Source organism: Pleurodeles waltl, chromosome 7 (genome assembly GCF_031143425.1).
Source record: "Pleurodeles waltl isolate 20211129_DDA chromosome 7, aPleWal1.hap1.20221129, whole genome shotgun sequence".
Lineage (NCBI taxonomy): Eukaryota > Metazoa > Chordata > Amphibia > Caudata > Salamandridae > Pleurodeles > Pleurodeles waltl.
In genome coordinates this window covers 285,256,172-285,270,664 of record NC_090446.1, presented here as the reverse complement: position 1 = coordinate 285,270,664, position 14,493 = coordinate 285,256,172, and the positions used below count along the sequence as shown (strand labels likewise).

General features: G+C 41.9%; 1 protein-coding gene across 2 annotated transcripts in view; it reads left to right on the top strand.

Moving 5' to 3' along the window:
• LOC138304019 (protein-glutamine gamma-glutamyltransferase E-like) overlaps positions 1 to 14,493 on the top strand; it is a 300,263-nt gene that overhangs the window by 121,905 nt on the left and 163,865 nt on the right. The window contains exon 2 of one of the 2 annotated variants that reach the window (XM_069243666.1): positions 9,759 to 9,935. The exons of the other annotated variant lie outside the window; for it this stretch is intronic. Coding sequence (XP_069099767.1) covers positions 9,759 to 9,935 — 177 coding nt within the window. The remainder of the gene's footprint in view (positions 1 to 9,758; positions 9,936 to 14,493) is intronic. 2 annotated transcript variants of the gene reach the window in all.

The following is a 14,493-nucleotide window of genomic DNA, read 5'->3' as shown; positions in this document are numbered from 1 at the left end:
GGTGTTGGGAAGACGACCGGGAACACGTAAAGTCTCGGCTTGTTTTTGGCTCGAAGATCCAAGAGGGCTTTGAGCTGAAATGAGCCAGAGCCAAGCATCCGGCTCGAATATACAGTGGTTTGCCCACCTCTATGTAAATGATGTCTACAGAAGAAGCATAGACCCACCGAGCTATCACATGGGTTCATGTTACAAGGCATGCTTCCTTAGCCTAACGTGAACTCGGAAAGGACATTGTTTTTCTAGGTGACAGAGACAACTTTTCAGGGTATTGTCTTTGCTGTATCACCTGTATAAACTTAAGAAGCAACTTTAACAATATAGAAAAGCCTGCTTTCAATCACGACCATTCAAATGGGTCTTAACTTGAGACTACTGACTCGCAAGTCTCTGGTGACTCAATTAATACCCTATCATATGATCGTATTTTTTAAGTTGGTAAAAGGATGGTTCAAATGAGAATGTTGCTGCTTTGATGGATTAATGGCATTAGATATGCTCTGAGTTTGCACTAGTAATAGATGGAATTGGGGAGGGAGCAGAATGGCTGAGGTCGCAATACGCAACTTTCTGCTGATGTGAGTTGGATGGAGTCATAAGCGGAGGTTTATTTGCAGCATAACAGTGACCATGTTGACCAGTGCCTACATTACTCCCACCTCTAAGCACTATTAAGAACAATGCCATGCATTGCCCTTTGGGGATCACTGATAGCGCTCCATTGGCAAATAAGAGAGTGGTCTCGCTTTCTAAGTGCACGATTGTTAGACCTGACATTCTTGGTGTGGCTTTCCCTCACTTTTTGTCTTCAGCCCTCCTGTTTTACTGACCTCGTTTTTGCTGGCTTTAGGATTCTGGGTACCTTACCACTGCTAACCAGTGCTAAAGCTCATGTGCTCTCTGCATAAAACATGGTAACATTGCATTATCCAAAATTGCAAGATTAAAATTTACTCAGAAGTCCTTTGTAAAGTGCACTACCTGTGCCCAGGGCCTGTACATTAAATGCTACTAATAGGCTTGTAGCACTGATTATGCTTCCCGCTTAAGTAGTCCTTCACCATGTCTCAGGCTTACCATTGCAGAGCCTGTGTGTACAGTTTGAAACTGCCATGTCGGGCTGGCAAGTTAAACCTCTTGCCAGGCCCAAACATTATTTTCTAATATATATGTCACCCCTAACATAGTGTCTGGACAGCCTAAAGGCAGGGTGCAGTGTATTTTAAAAGTAGGTCATGTACTTTTTGGTTTTACTTGTCCTAGTAGTGAAAATCCCTTACATCTATTTTTTCAATACTGCAAGTCCTGTCCCTCCCATAGGATAAAATTGGAATTACCTTATTACGTTTTTAAGTGTAATTTCCAATTGGGAATAGATGGGACCCTCAAGTTTAGTGTCTTTGGAAACCCAATTTAAAATCACAACCGATTAAGTCGGGTTTTTAGTTGTAATTGTGAAAATGCCACTCTTAGAAAGTTTGCATTTTTTCACTTTAACCTCCTGCCTGTCTCTGAATACACGTCTGGGGTATGTGACAGCTGGGATTTGTGCGTTATCTCTAGGCAGCCGCACACAAAGGGAGCTTAGATGAGACTGATGGGCCCCCACAGCTTGATTGGCCAGCAAGGGCAAGTTGGGAGGAAGGAGCTGACCCTTACACCTGACTATGCTGTGTCCTCCTGCCCCCCAGCAAGCGCTGCATACCCCATGTAGCAAGTCTGGAGCTAGAGCAGGAAGAGTAGGGACTCTGTGCACTTCAAAGGCCTCTCTTTGAAGCCCCTCCCACTTTAAAGGCACAACTGGGTATATGTACTGGACCTCAGACATCATCAACTCAGCACCTACCTGGATCTGCGGATACTCCTCCAGGAAAAAAGGCTGCTGTACTGCTGAAAGGACTGCCACTGCATTGGACTGCTATTCTGATGGACTCCTGCTCTGCTGTGCTGACCTGCTACTTCCTTGCCTGGAAGTGAGAAAGACTGGAACTGCATCTCTTCAACCGAGAACCAAAGTGACTCCAAGGGCTTGTTGGCTTGCCTCCTCATTGAAGTCTCAGGGACATAAAAGACTTCCAACTCACCTGCTACAGCACCTGGACTCTGACAACTGTGACTCTTGCCCTGCCAATTGGTGCCAGTCCAGTCCTGGGCCCTTGGAAATGGGTATTAAGTGCTGTTCCAGTCAAACTCAATGCATCAGCACCATTGTGCTGCTCGGAATTGGTGCTTCACCATCAATGCCAACACATCACTACTGCTGCAAGGATTGAAGACATCGAATCACCTACGGTGTGCCACGTTGCCTCCATTTCTGACACATCCCCGACTTTGCACGGCTCAGAATAGACACATCACATATATCCTACGGATCGACGACGACACATCGGCTCACCTGCTCCTCGCATCTCCCTCAACATTGGTGCAAACAAGGTACTTTTGCAACTGACCAAAGCTGTTCCCTGTATCCAACCCACGCTCCATCTTGGTCGGCCTGAACTTTTGGATTTAACCCAGTCTAGCATGACCAGATAGCCCCGGTTGTCACTTTATGCTTTTAAGTACTTCATTTCAGGTTATTCATTTAAAAATTCATATCTCAAGTTCAACTTGTTGGATTTTTGTCCTGTTGTCTTGTTGAGTTTATTAAAGTAAGCTCTACTCTTCTTACCAGCTGTGGTAACTTTTTGTGGGGGTTTTTCACTGTTTTACTGTTTGAAGTGTTGCACAGATACTTAGCACTGCCTCCAAGTTAAGCCACACTGCTCTGTGCCAAGCGACCATTGGAAGAGCACAGGTTAATTTAGGGTGCGGCTTTGTGAGCTACCCTGACAAGGATCGTGGTTCCTGATTGGACAGGCTGCATACCTCTGCCAATCAGGAACCAAATTTCTAACGACGAGGTTCAGTGACTTAAACTTATGTAAAGAATATATGCACCTGAGTGACTGAATACCAGAAGAGTTCTAAATGAGTGTGTGGCAAAGTTTCTACTCCTGCATTATCAGATTACCCATTTAGTTCTTTCTAAATTACTAGTGCCTCCATCTTGGGTGTTTTAAAAACTCTGGAAATACACAAGAACACTTCCCTATACGTGACAAAACACGTTATTGGGCTTTCCATATTGTATTTGTTGAATGACCTTTAACTGGGTACACAAACATTGCCTGATTATGTGTTCTAGCAATGAGAATCGGCCCCTCCCTGTGTCATTTCATATAAAAGTAACTAGTAATGAATTGTAGTTCACCCTGGCCTATAATTCAAGTTGGCTTTCTTGAACCACTTGAAGGATGAGCATCCAAATAGGACACAAAGGGATGTCATTATATTATAGGCCAACCTTTGTTGATTCTCTGCATGACGATTCCACACAGGTTGCTCCATAGTACCCATAGCAATCTTTGTTGTTGGAATCCTTGCAATCTGTTTTTCTGAGAAGTCAATGAAAGACACCTTTAAGAACAAAGAGGTATCTCCCATCACACTTGCAAACAATATAGATTTACATTTATTCATTTTCATTAGCAGCCATGCATTAAGATTAAGAACTCTGTTTGAACTTTTTTCGTTTTCACAAACAGTCATACATTAGGATGACAAAGTCTGTTGCACTATGTTATTTTGCCAATATGTTTTATGTTTGTGGGTCATGTTGGCACAGACGTATTGTGATTAGACAAGTGTAGTATGCAGATATTTATAGCTGCCAATGTATAATTACCATAGACTGGCAGGTTACATGATATTAATGCATGTGTTTCATTTTACAGTTGTCAACTTGTTACACTGAATGTCGACAGAACAATAGAAAGTAATTATATAACTTTAAATGTGGCTCTCTTTAGCAAACACCACATAGTACTGGGAGAGTTGTTCAAAGTTACCTTAACTTTAGTTGGATTTTGTGTTAAAAGTAGTAGTGAAATTTGTTGTAATATAAAGAGAGGGAATACAGGGAGTGTCATCAAGACTATCTTACATTATATCACAAGTTCACCAAGTGGAAAACCATAGCAATTCTAAAATTGTCCTCTTGTTTTGAGATAGAAACGTCAATGCAGTACAGAAATGGAGCAGCTGTACAACTAGGCAGTGTGATGATATCCAGTGTCTTTCTCTCTTGTCCCATTTCCCTTTCCCTTTCCCCGCATGTACTGCTAACATGCATCCTATTAGTGGAAGGTTGACTGTGGGTTTGATGGGGTTTGGAACTTCTCATCACTCCTGTAGGATCCAGGTTTTAAGCTTACTGCACCTTGACCAGTGGCATTGTGGCCCACTCCTCCAAAACTGCATACTGTCACTGGTGTTTGGTGGTATTCATTTCTGAGCAACTTTCTTTAGATCCTGCCAAGGCATCTCAATGTAGCTGAGATCTGGACTCTAATTTGCCCATTCCAGAAGCCTGATTTTTCACCTGTTCAGACATAGATTTACTGGTGTATTTTGGATCTTAGCCATTTTGCATGAGCCACTTACAGCAAAGCTTTGGCCATTGAGTGGATGGTCCCACATTTTACTCTAGCGTCCTTTGCATACAAAGAAATTATTGGTGGATTTAACTGTGAGGCATCCAGATCCTGTGGCTGAAAAGTACTTTGGAATTATCACCTCCAATCCACCACCCTTAGTGGTGCATTTTTTTCGCAAAACATGTTGTGCATTACAGGCAAATAACGGCACTTCGTCCTCGTCTATCTGGGAGAAGTTGTACCAGACATCTTGTGGTTTATTCCATTCTATTTTACCAACCTAAGCAATGCAGCAGTGTTCTTTTTCGAGAGAGGAGGTTTACTCACGGATACCTTTCTATGAAAGCCGTACTTGCTCAGTCTTTTCCTAATGGTAGGATCATGTTTTTTGCCCTGAGAGAAACCTGTAGATTTGTGATATTGTGCAGTCTCTTGGAGCATTAAATGGTCTGATTTTGGGAGAAATATGCAGGGATGCCAATCTGAAGAAGAATAGCAGCTGCCTTGAAACTTCAACATTTGTAAATACATTTCTGTGTGAAAGGATGAACTTCATATTGTCTCGAAATTTATGTATTACCCTTCCCAAACTAATGAACAGCAGCAGTGTTTTCTTTGAGACCCTCACGGTTATGTTTTGACCTTAGCCTTCAAAAACTCCGAAAAAAACTGTCAAGGTTTCTGATTTTGCATACTGTGGTAACACTTCCTGATGATGAAATAATGCTGTGCACCTTCTAGCAGCATCCGGTTCAAATTAAGTACTTACACGATGTTGCGCTGAGAGTGCAATTACTTTTACTAACTTTTGTAAATTAGGTCATACCATATGCAACATTTTAATGCAGGCAATAGTCCAAGAATAAAACGTTTAATTTCTGTGAAAATGTTCTACATTCAGCGTCGAATAAATTGCACGATTTTGCTCATCTCTACAACAAACCTTAGTTTTGTTAGTTATGAGTTATTAATATAGACATCCTCCTAATCACTTGAAGCTGATGTTCAGACCATGCATTTATGGTTGTAACACATTATATTTAATAGTATCAATTGTATTTATTGGTATTTAATTTGTAACTGCATATATAGACAAGTAGGTAACCAGAATAAGGTTATCTGCATAATTTAGGTCTGAGATATCTTGAAAAAGAATGTACCTTATTCCTGATTTACATGCTTCTATCATTTTTTTGGGAGCCAGATGGTACCAATCTCAATTTAGATTGATGAGTCTTCGTGGAAATTGCAAGCATATTTCATTGTCATGCAAAGGTTAAATCCAACCAATCGCAATATTAAAACAATTCAGTATCCTCTCTTAGCTTTTTTATATTGATCTGTCTAGAAATGCAGCAGTAACGAAAAATTGATCCCGAGCTACTAATTAATCTAATAAGACTGAGTCAAATAATCAATCCATGTAATGGAGGAGCGTAATGTGTACCGCCCTCCCTCTCCTTATGAAGGATGGCTCCGATGTCTTGGTGTAGATGTTGAATGGCGCGCTCTGTCCCTACAATGTTGGTTCCCATGCTTACATTGTAGCTCCCAGGCTGAAGCTTTACTATGCCATCCCCTATCTGTCAACCCACATAACGCATACCGTCTGGCTTCCGGGTCCTGCGCATCTGTCCTCGTCCTTGCGTCCCACCAGCTTGAGTCAGCCCTTTTCCCAGCTTAAAAGCCAAGGATACACAGTGCAAGTGACTGCAGGAGGGATCGGAATGCTGCCGATCCATCTGCCGGCCACTCTCCTGCTCTTAGCAGTACACAGCACACCTTTTGCATGCAGCATGTTTACTAAAGAGATGGTAGGTGTGTGGTGTGGTGTGACGTGGTGTGTTATATGGCTAGCACTGGTGTCCTGTGCAATGCACTGCCACATTTATATTGATATCAGCACCATAATATGTGTGACGTGTTTAATGTTGAGAGCTTGGCCCAAGAAACTAGACTGGAAACTGAATGACAGAGGCCATTTGCGTTTTCTTGGTGTCATGTTTGAACAGTCAGCATTTTCTGTTGTTGCTTCTGTTGTCAAACTTTCTGATAAAGTTTCAACAAATACATTGCAGGCATGATTTTGTTTAGTAAAATGAGTCCTCACACTGGAGATTTTTTAACCAAATACATTCCCTCTCCTATGAAGTCTCAGAATTAGATCTACAATGGAAACCTACGCATTCCCCCCAAACGACTTGACAGTAAGCTTGCGGTTCGAAGATAGTTATTATGGCTCATTCACTTTATATGGGGCAAACAGATGTTTCTGGATTAGTAACTGAGAAAATTGTGCTACTTGGAAAATGAAAAACATCACCCAGGCCTCCCTTTCTGATTCTAGTGCTTATGCAGTTATATCTGTTAATCATTTTCAATCACATAGGCGAGGCACCGAAAACTGGGTGAGATGGGCAGAAAGGCCGTTATGGCTTTATATGTGGGTTTACAGCATGATGTACTGCCCCCCTTTTTCTGTTACCTGGTATCTAGTTGGCTGTCTCTCTCAGCACCCCTGGGAAGGCATATTGGAGGTAAATCCCACAATCTATCCCCCCTCACCACCCCTCAATGGGCACAGAAACTCTGTTTGGAGGGAGCACGGCAAGATGCCAGGGCAGACAGATGCCCCACTCTACTTTCCTCTATAAAAAGCAGTCCTGCTGTCTAGTGAGCTTTCAGCCTCCCTCGGGTGGCAGATTGGGTTTACATGTTTAATACCTCCAATCTACACCATTGTGGGCTGTCAGAAACGGTGTTAGTGAATTGGTTGGTATGGAGAGCAAAGAACCGCCAGTGCACTCACTTTTCAAATCCCTGTCTAGTCATTGGATCCCTGCTTAGAGAGCTCTCTCCTGTGACAGCCCCCATGCAGGGATCCACTAAGGAGAGTGAACGCTGGAAGGGTGAGTGCCCCTTCTTTCAAACAAACCTTTGCCATTCTGATCCATTTTCATGTGGCTGAACCAGACTCCCAGGCACCAGTCTCAGCAAATGCAGCTGGAGCCTAAAGACTCCAGAGCTTTCGGTTTCACAAGCCGTGAAGGCAATGCCCGTGGCTTGCAGCGTGTCACAGCAAACAAAAAAAATCTTTGGTGCAGGTAAGCTCTTCTCTCGCAGCTCAAATTGAGCGTTATAATTGGTCCTGGGTAGCGTGGAGTTTTCCCCCTTTAATGGGAGAACATATTCATTTCCTCTACAATGAGGAGGTAGTGCAAAGGATGCAAACCTCACATTTTCTACATTAAAAAGGTTAGACTACATTTTCTAGGTACGTGCAGTGGATGACTGGCTAACACACATCAACTCACATGCATACGATGATAGTTATAGAGTCTAGACTAACAGTGAAATCTGAGAAAAGTCTAAACATTTTCTCATTTCCCAATTCCCGACGATAGTCCTGAATAGTCTTTTGCTCTAGTGATGCCCTACCTGAGCTCATGTATTTACGCAGAAGATATTTGCACATTGAGTAAGTCAAGTTACTGCTGAGGGAAAGGAAGGTCTTTTGCAGTAAAGCCCTTAAAAGAGCAAACTTTGGCAAAGGTGGTGGCATTAAAGTCAGGCCTATCAGCCTTGCCAATGCTTGTTAAAAATCGGTTTCATAACACAGCTTTTCTGTAACAGGCGCGTTTTTCTGGAAAGTAAAGTTGCATTGAATGTAACCAGAATTACTGCCACCAAATATTGGAGGAGTATTTCACGAAATCTAATACTTCCAGGACTTCTGCCACAAAGAACAGAACACTTCCAAAGTTACTCTGCCCATACTCGTTCGCTACCTAGCAAACTGCCAGTCTTGGATCCAGGAACAATAAATCGTAAGGGCTAGACAATTGGGTACAACCAATTATCATTCAACTCAAGGAATCGAGATGAGAGAAAGGGTTTTCATCTGCATGCTAGCTGGTTCTGAAAACTCTTGGTATTGTTAATCTCTGTAGCTCGCTTTGTGTACAGGCAGGCAAGTTCACCAGTCTGTTATTTTCAGAAGTGATGCCTGAATGTAGGTAGTATCATATTGCTCGTCTTCTGTGATTGATTTTAAAGCATTCTACTGGCCCCTCTTTGCAGTGAAACACCCCTCACTTCATGCTACTCAAAATTAGATTTATACATTAATTTCATGTGACTCCTGGGTTTGGAAAAATTATTTTCTCAACACCAGAACCTCAGCTCCCTTGGAGGAGATGCAAATCTCCTTTGACTCTGAGGTTATTATTAGCTATTGCAGGAGCTTCAGAGATCTACGCAATTGACTAATACCGTATCTCCATGAATGCTGCTGTGTCATGGAATTCACAGACCGATATGCTTCGGAAAATAGGTGAACCAGTGCTTAATATTTGAAAGAGTGCTGGTGCCCTAAGCTCTGTCCAGGAGCACGTGGCAGGTGCAATTAAATGTCTGCGCTTGAATGACACAGCTGCTGCTCTTTAATCCACCACCAGACACTCCCTACCCCTTTTTCTCGATCTTTCATGTTCTTGCTTTCTCCTTTTTTGCGTTTTTGCCGTCTTTCTCTTCCTCAGTCTTTCTGATCTGTGTGTTTTTCATTCTCTTGCACTTGGTAAATATATAATGAGGAAAAATAAGAGCTGGTCCCCCCCAGATAAGTATTGGTGCCCCCCACTGGCAACCACTGCTCAAAATAAGCACTGATTTGAATATCCATATATTTGGAATTTTGTGATTACTCAGAAACATTTGCACCCTGCATTATATCAGAGTTTTACTCTTTTCAAAGACTGGAGTAAATCTTTATAGAAGACACGAATAGGGACAGAAGACTTCAGGAATTGGTGTGCTTCTAAAAGGTTTTACCAGGGGTAGTACCACATTTTCCCCAAAAGCTCAACAGAATAAAATAGATGTAAAGTACAAATGCACTCTTTGTCAAGTATGTATGCATGTGTGATTGTACTTGGAGAGCCAAAGCATCTGAAGAGTATTTCTGGATCATCTTGTGAATTTACCAGACACATCAGAAATGTACTCCTTATATTGGTATCAACTTACAAGAATACATTGTAATAATGGGTCCATTTGGTCAGTGATACATCCTTGGAGTTTAAAAGGTTTTACTCCAACGTATTCAGTAGGGAACTTGAATCAATTGAAGTTGCTATGGTTAAATGATTTTATTTACCCAGGAATTACATCCTTTACCTTCGTTAAGTCCCCCTTTATGCATTAATTTATTTTATTTCTCTTCACACCCCTGCATCAGACAGGTCGTGTTTACATGTGCACTGATTTTGTGTCTCTTTACAGCCCTACATTTGGCAGACCTGGTTGACCTGCGGATCTCTGCAAATAGAACCGCACACAATACGAGCGAATACTGCAGCAAGGAATTAATATTAAGGAGAGGTCAGCCTTTTAAGATCACTGTGAAATTCAACAGAGCTCTTCAGAGTGGGGAGAGCATCGAACTCAGTCTAGAGACCGGTGAGAATTCTTATAATCTTCATAAAGGTTGAAACAAAGTAGGTTATTTCATTGTAATGTCTGAGGGGGGTGGTACATGTTTTATCTAGCAGGGCTTTGACAACGTCAGTATCAAATACGTTTTACATGTTTCCAAAATGACTTCTGGTGACAACTCAGTTCAGTTATAAAAACATCCGAGAAAGATGAACTCCTACAGTTAAATTAGGTAATTCTGACGGATTTACAGTGTTCAGGAGCAGCAAAACAGTGAAGTAAAATGCTGTAAAAAAGGTTATACATATTATTTATGTTTGGTGAGTACAAGATGCCTTGTAAATGTTCAGTAAAATGTTCTCATTTGAAATGACTGATTTACAGTGTTCAGGAGCAGCAAAACAGCGAAATAAAATGCTGTAAAAAAGGTTATACATATTATTTATGTTTGGTGAGTACAAGATGCCTTGTAAAGGTTCAGTAAAATGTTCTCATTTGAAATGACTGATTTACAGTGTTCAGGAGCAGCAAAACAGTGAAATAAAATGCTGTAAAAAAAAGGTTTTAAATATTATTTGGGTTGGTGAACACAAGGTGCCTTGTAAAGCTTCAGTAAAATGTACTCATTAGAAAAGAACTGTACCTTGCAAAAACCATACTATATATGTATATATATAGGTTACAGTTAGGATCACATTTTAAACCTACCAAACAATAGAAATTCACCAGTTATAATTAGCGTTACCTCAAGTGGCTACAAATTGTGCCCTAAGGTACCTATAACTCGTGTCCGTCATGCACAGTTTTTTCATCAAAAACTTTATTGCAAATATTACATTGATATTATCAATGATGTTATCAAAGATGTCATGAGTGCCGTAATTTGTGGGTTAGTTAGGAGTGGACCACGTTTTTTTTTTTTTTTTTTTTTTTTTTTTACGACCGTGAAATATAAAAAAAATGCTTTTTAACCCTGGGGAGGGGATCCCTGTGGGACCCAACCACCAGAGCTAAGGTGTCAGGGTGTTCGTACCCTGGTCTCGTTTGAACTTTGTATTTTTTTTTCTGGTATTCTGCTTCGGCAGAGTCCCAAGATGGTTGACAACATTTCTGTTGTTGAAGTGTTATCAGCCAATCAGATCTCTGCAAGATATCATCAAGGGTCGTGAATCCTTCGTGTCCCTATATATACAAATTTGGATTTACTTTAATTTCTCAAAAACTATTGAACGGATTTACACCAATTAACAAAAAGGTCTCTTTCTGGACCGAGAGCCACCTTTCTGCCAAATTTGATATAATTCCGTCCAGTGGTTTTTGCGCTATTGCTATTCAATTTTTCGTATAGGAATTAACATTGGAAACATTCGAAAATTTACCCCCCCCTTTATCTTGGCCCACGCTTGATGGAACACCTCAAAATGTTCCAGAAAGCAGCTCACATGAATGTCGACTTTTTTGGGAGAATTTCATGGAGATTCGTCAAGTGGCGCCTTAGGTATAGGCAAGCAAAGAAACATTTTTTTCTATAGAAACTAGGTCCTAACTACAACTACCTAGTGGCAACTGCCACTAGGTAATATATATATATATATATATATATATATATATATATATATATATATATACATATATAAAACCTACTGGCAGTCGCTAGTTGGTAGTTATAGTTAGGACCTAGTTTCCATAGAAAAAGTCCTTTTTGACTTGGCTATTTCTTTGGTGCCGTTTGACGAATCTTCACATTTTTTTCCACAAAAAATGCTGTTAGGTCTTGTTGTGCTTGGAATGGTTCAGGGTAATCCATCAAGCAGGGGCTGAGAAAAAGAGGGGTGGTCAAAAAAAGTGTGTTTTGCAAGTTAATTCCCATAGACTCTTTAGACACGGCTGCAGCCCAAACCGCTGGACTGAATTACACCAAATTTGGTAGATAGGTAGGTTTTGGTCTGCAGGTCATTTCTTATTTGGTGTAAATCCACTCAGATATGAAAGGATATCCAAAATTGTATATCTAGAAGCATGAATACTTAGCGAATAGTCCCAATCTTGTGCTAAGATTTGATTGGCTGCAAACACTTCATTGTTGGCAGCCATTTTGGGACCCAGCTTCAGTTGAGTCCCAAAACAAATGGAAAATAAAGAAAAGGGAGCGAGATATGCCCATCTTAAAGTCCTAACTTTGGTCCATGCCAGGGTATAAAAGCATTTTTTATTTCACAGCAAAATTTGTGAATATTTTCGAATTTAATTAAAAATAAAAAAGCAACCGCAGTCTCCCGTGCTTGTTTTTAATTTTGCCCCCAGGTGAGCGAGGTCCTGGGGAGATATTTAAATTTCTAATTAGGGAGGGTTGCACGGGCCCCCCCTCCTAGGACCATCACTTCCCCGGCGCTATGCTTTATAAATCTTCGGGGGGCCACATGGACCACCTGGGCACCAGGGACTACCACCTCCTTAGGGCGAGAAACAAAAATTAAATAGAGGGGCCCGCAGACACCCCAAGCCTTGGGGATGACTACCTCCCCGTGGTACATTATTGGAATATGTGGTGTACCCTGCGGACCCCACCCCCCAGGACCACCATCTTCCTAGGGCTATATGTTATTGAATTATGCAAGGGTGGCACACAGAACCCCTGGCCCTTAGGGACCACCAACTCCCCAGGGCTAAATGTAAAAAAATTGTTGGGGGTCACGCGGACCTCCCAGCCCTCGGGACCACCACTACCCAATGTCCAAATAGAAATTAAGATGGAAGGAGGAGGGGCATCACCAGGGCCAGCTCCTGCTACCTCCCGATGTGCCCTCCCTCAGGATGTAGCTGTTGGCTTTTGCTTGGCAGAGCTGTCACAGTCCTGCCAAGCAAAAGCAAACATGTCTCCGCTCCCAGCAAGCAGAACATTAAAACTCCTCCTGCTGGCTGGGAGTGGAGGTTTCATCTCTTTCCCTGCCCACTGTCATGCAGGCAGAAAAGAGATGAAAAGATTGCTCCCGCATGCAAGAAGCCACATTTTTAGCAGCTCCCTGTGTGTGGGAGCATTGCTGGCTCCCGCAGGAGTCGGAGAGCTGGCTGGGACAGTAGGGGCCTTAAGGCTTCCCCTGTGGTCCCCTATTCATTCTAAGTTTGTGTGGCCGGCCAAGGCAAAGCAAGTGTGTTTTCTCTGCATTTCCATAGTGAAGAGTTACTTGTAATGCATGATGGAGGTGTTTGCATCCTTGTTCTTTTTTAGTGCAATATCTCATGTAGTGTCTGTGACATGTGGATTATTTCTTGTCATCTGCTGCTGAGTCCAGAGATCATTTTCTGAACTTTTAAAAACTACAGGTATGTAAACTTGCCAGGAAGACCGGCCTGTTTGGCCCCACTCCATATACATTAGTGATATGCAGCGTCTCGACCCCCGCTGAGCGCATTTCCCGCTGATTTTGGAGACGAGTTTTTGATGCATGGGAATATGATCACAAAATAAGCACTTCATGACTGCTTTGGGGTAGGCTGCAGGGCTTGGCCTGTGAGCAGGTCCTGTGGTAAAACCCTGCTGAGCACAGCCGAAGACAGTGCATGGTTTTTGGTGGTTATAGGGTGTTGGCCAGGCCCTGTGGCCAATCACGCTGCACACAGCAAAGAATTTCTATGCTTTTGTACATTTGAAATGTGAGCCTAACTATGACGTCCCTGTACCCTTTGTTTTTTTTAAGTGTATATCTCTAGCGCTCTCTCTCTCTCTCTCTCTATATATATATATATATATATATATATATATTTAGACCTGACAGCCTTAGGGTGATGATTTTCCAACTTTTTGCGTGCCTCCCTTCATTTTTCTCACACTGTTTTTGCTGGTTTTTGGATGACTCTGGTCACTGAAAGGTTCATATACCCTCTCTCCTAAACATGGTAAGCTTGGTTCCTAATCCAGTTGGCATATTTAATTTACTTGTAAATCCCTAGTAAAGTGCACTACATGTGAACAGGGCCTGGAAATTAATGCTACTAGTGGGACTGCAACACTGATTGTGCCACCCACATAAGTAGCCCTTTAACCATGTCTCAGGCCTACCATTGCTAAGCATGTGTGTGCAGATTCACTACTTGGCAAGCCTTAAACTCCCCTTTTTCTACATATAAGTCACCCCTAGGATAGGCCCTAGGTAACCCATAGGGTAGGGTGCTATGTAGGTAAAAGGAAGGACATGTCCTTATGTGTTTTACATGTCTTGGTAGTGAAAAACTCATAAATCCGTTTTCCACTACTGTGAGACCTGCTCCTCTCATAGACCAGCATTAGAACTACCCTCATGTACCCTTAAGTAGTAGATTATGATCTGGAAGGAGTAACCGTGTCTTGTTTAGTATTGCTAGAATGGTAATAGAAAATCCTGCTTCCTGGTAAAGTTGGATTTAATATTACTATTTTCAAAAGGATACTTTTAGAAAGTAGGCATTTCTCTGCAATTACTGCCATCTGTGCCTTACAGTCTGTCTCCAACCCACGTCTGGTCTGTGCTATTGACAGCTCCCCCTGTGCATTCCTCCCAGACAACCATAACACAGGACACTCAGTCACATCTGCATTTATCTG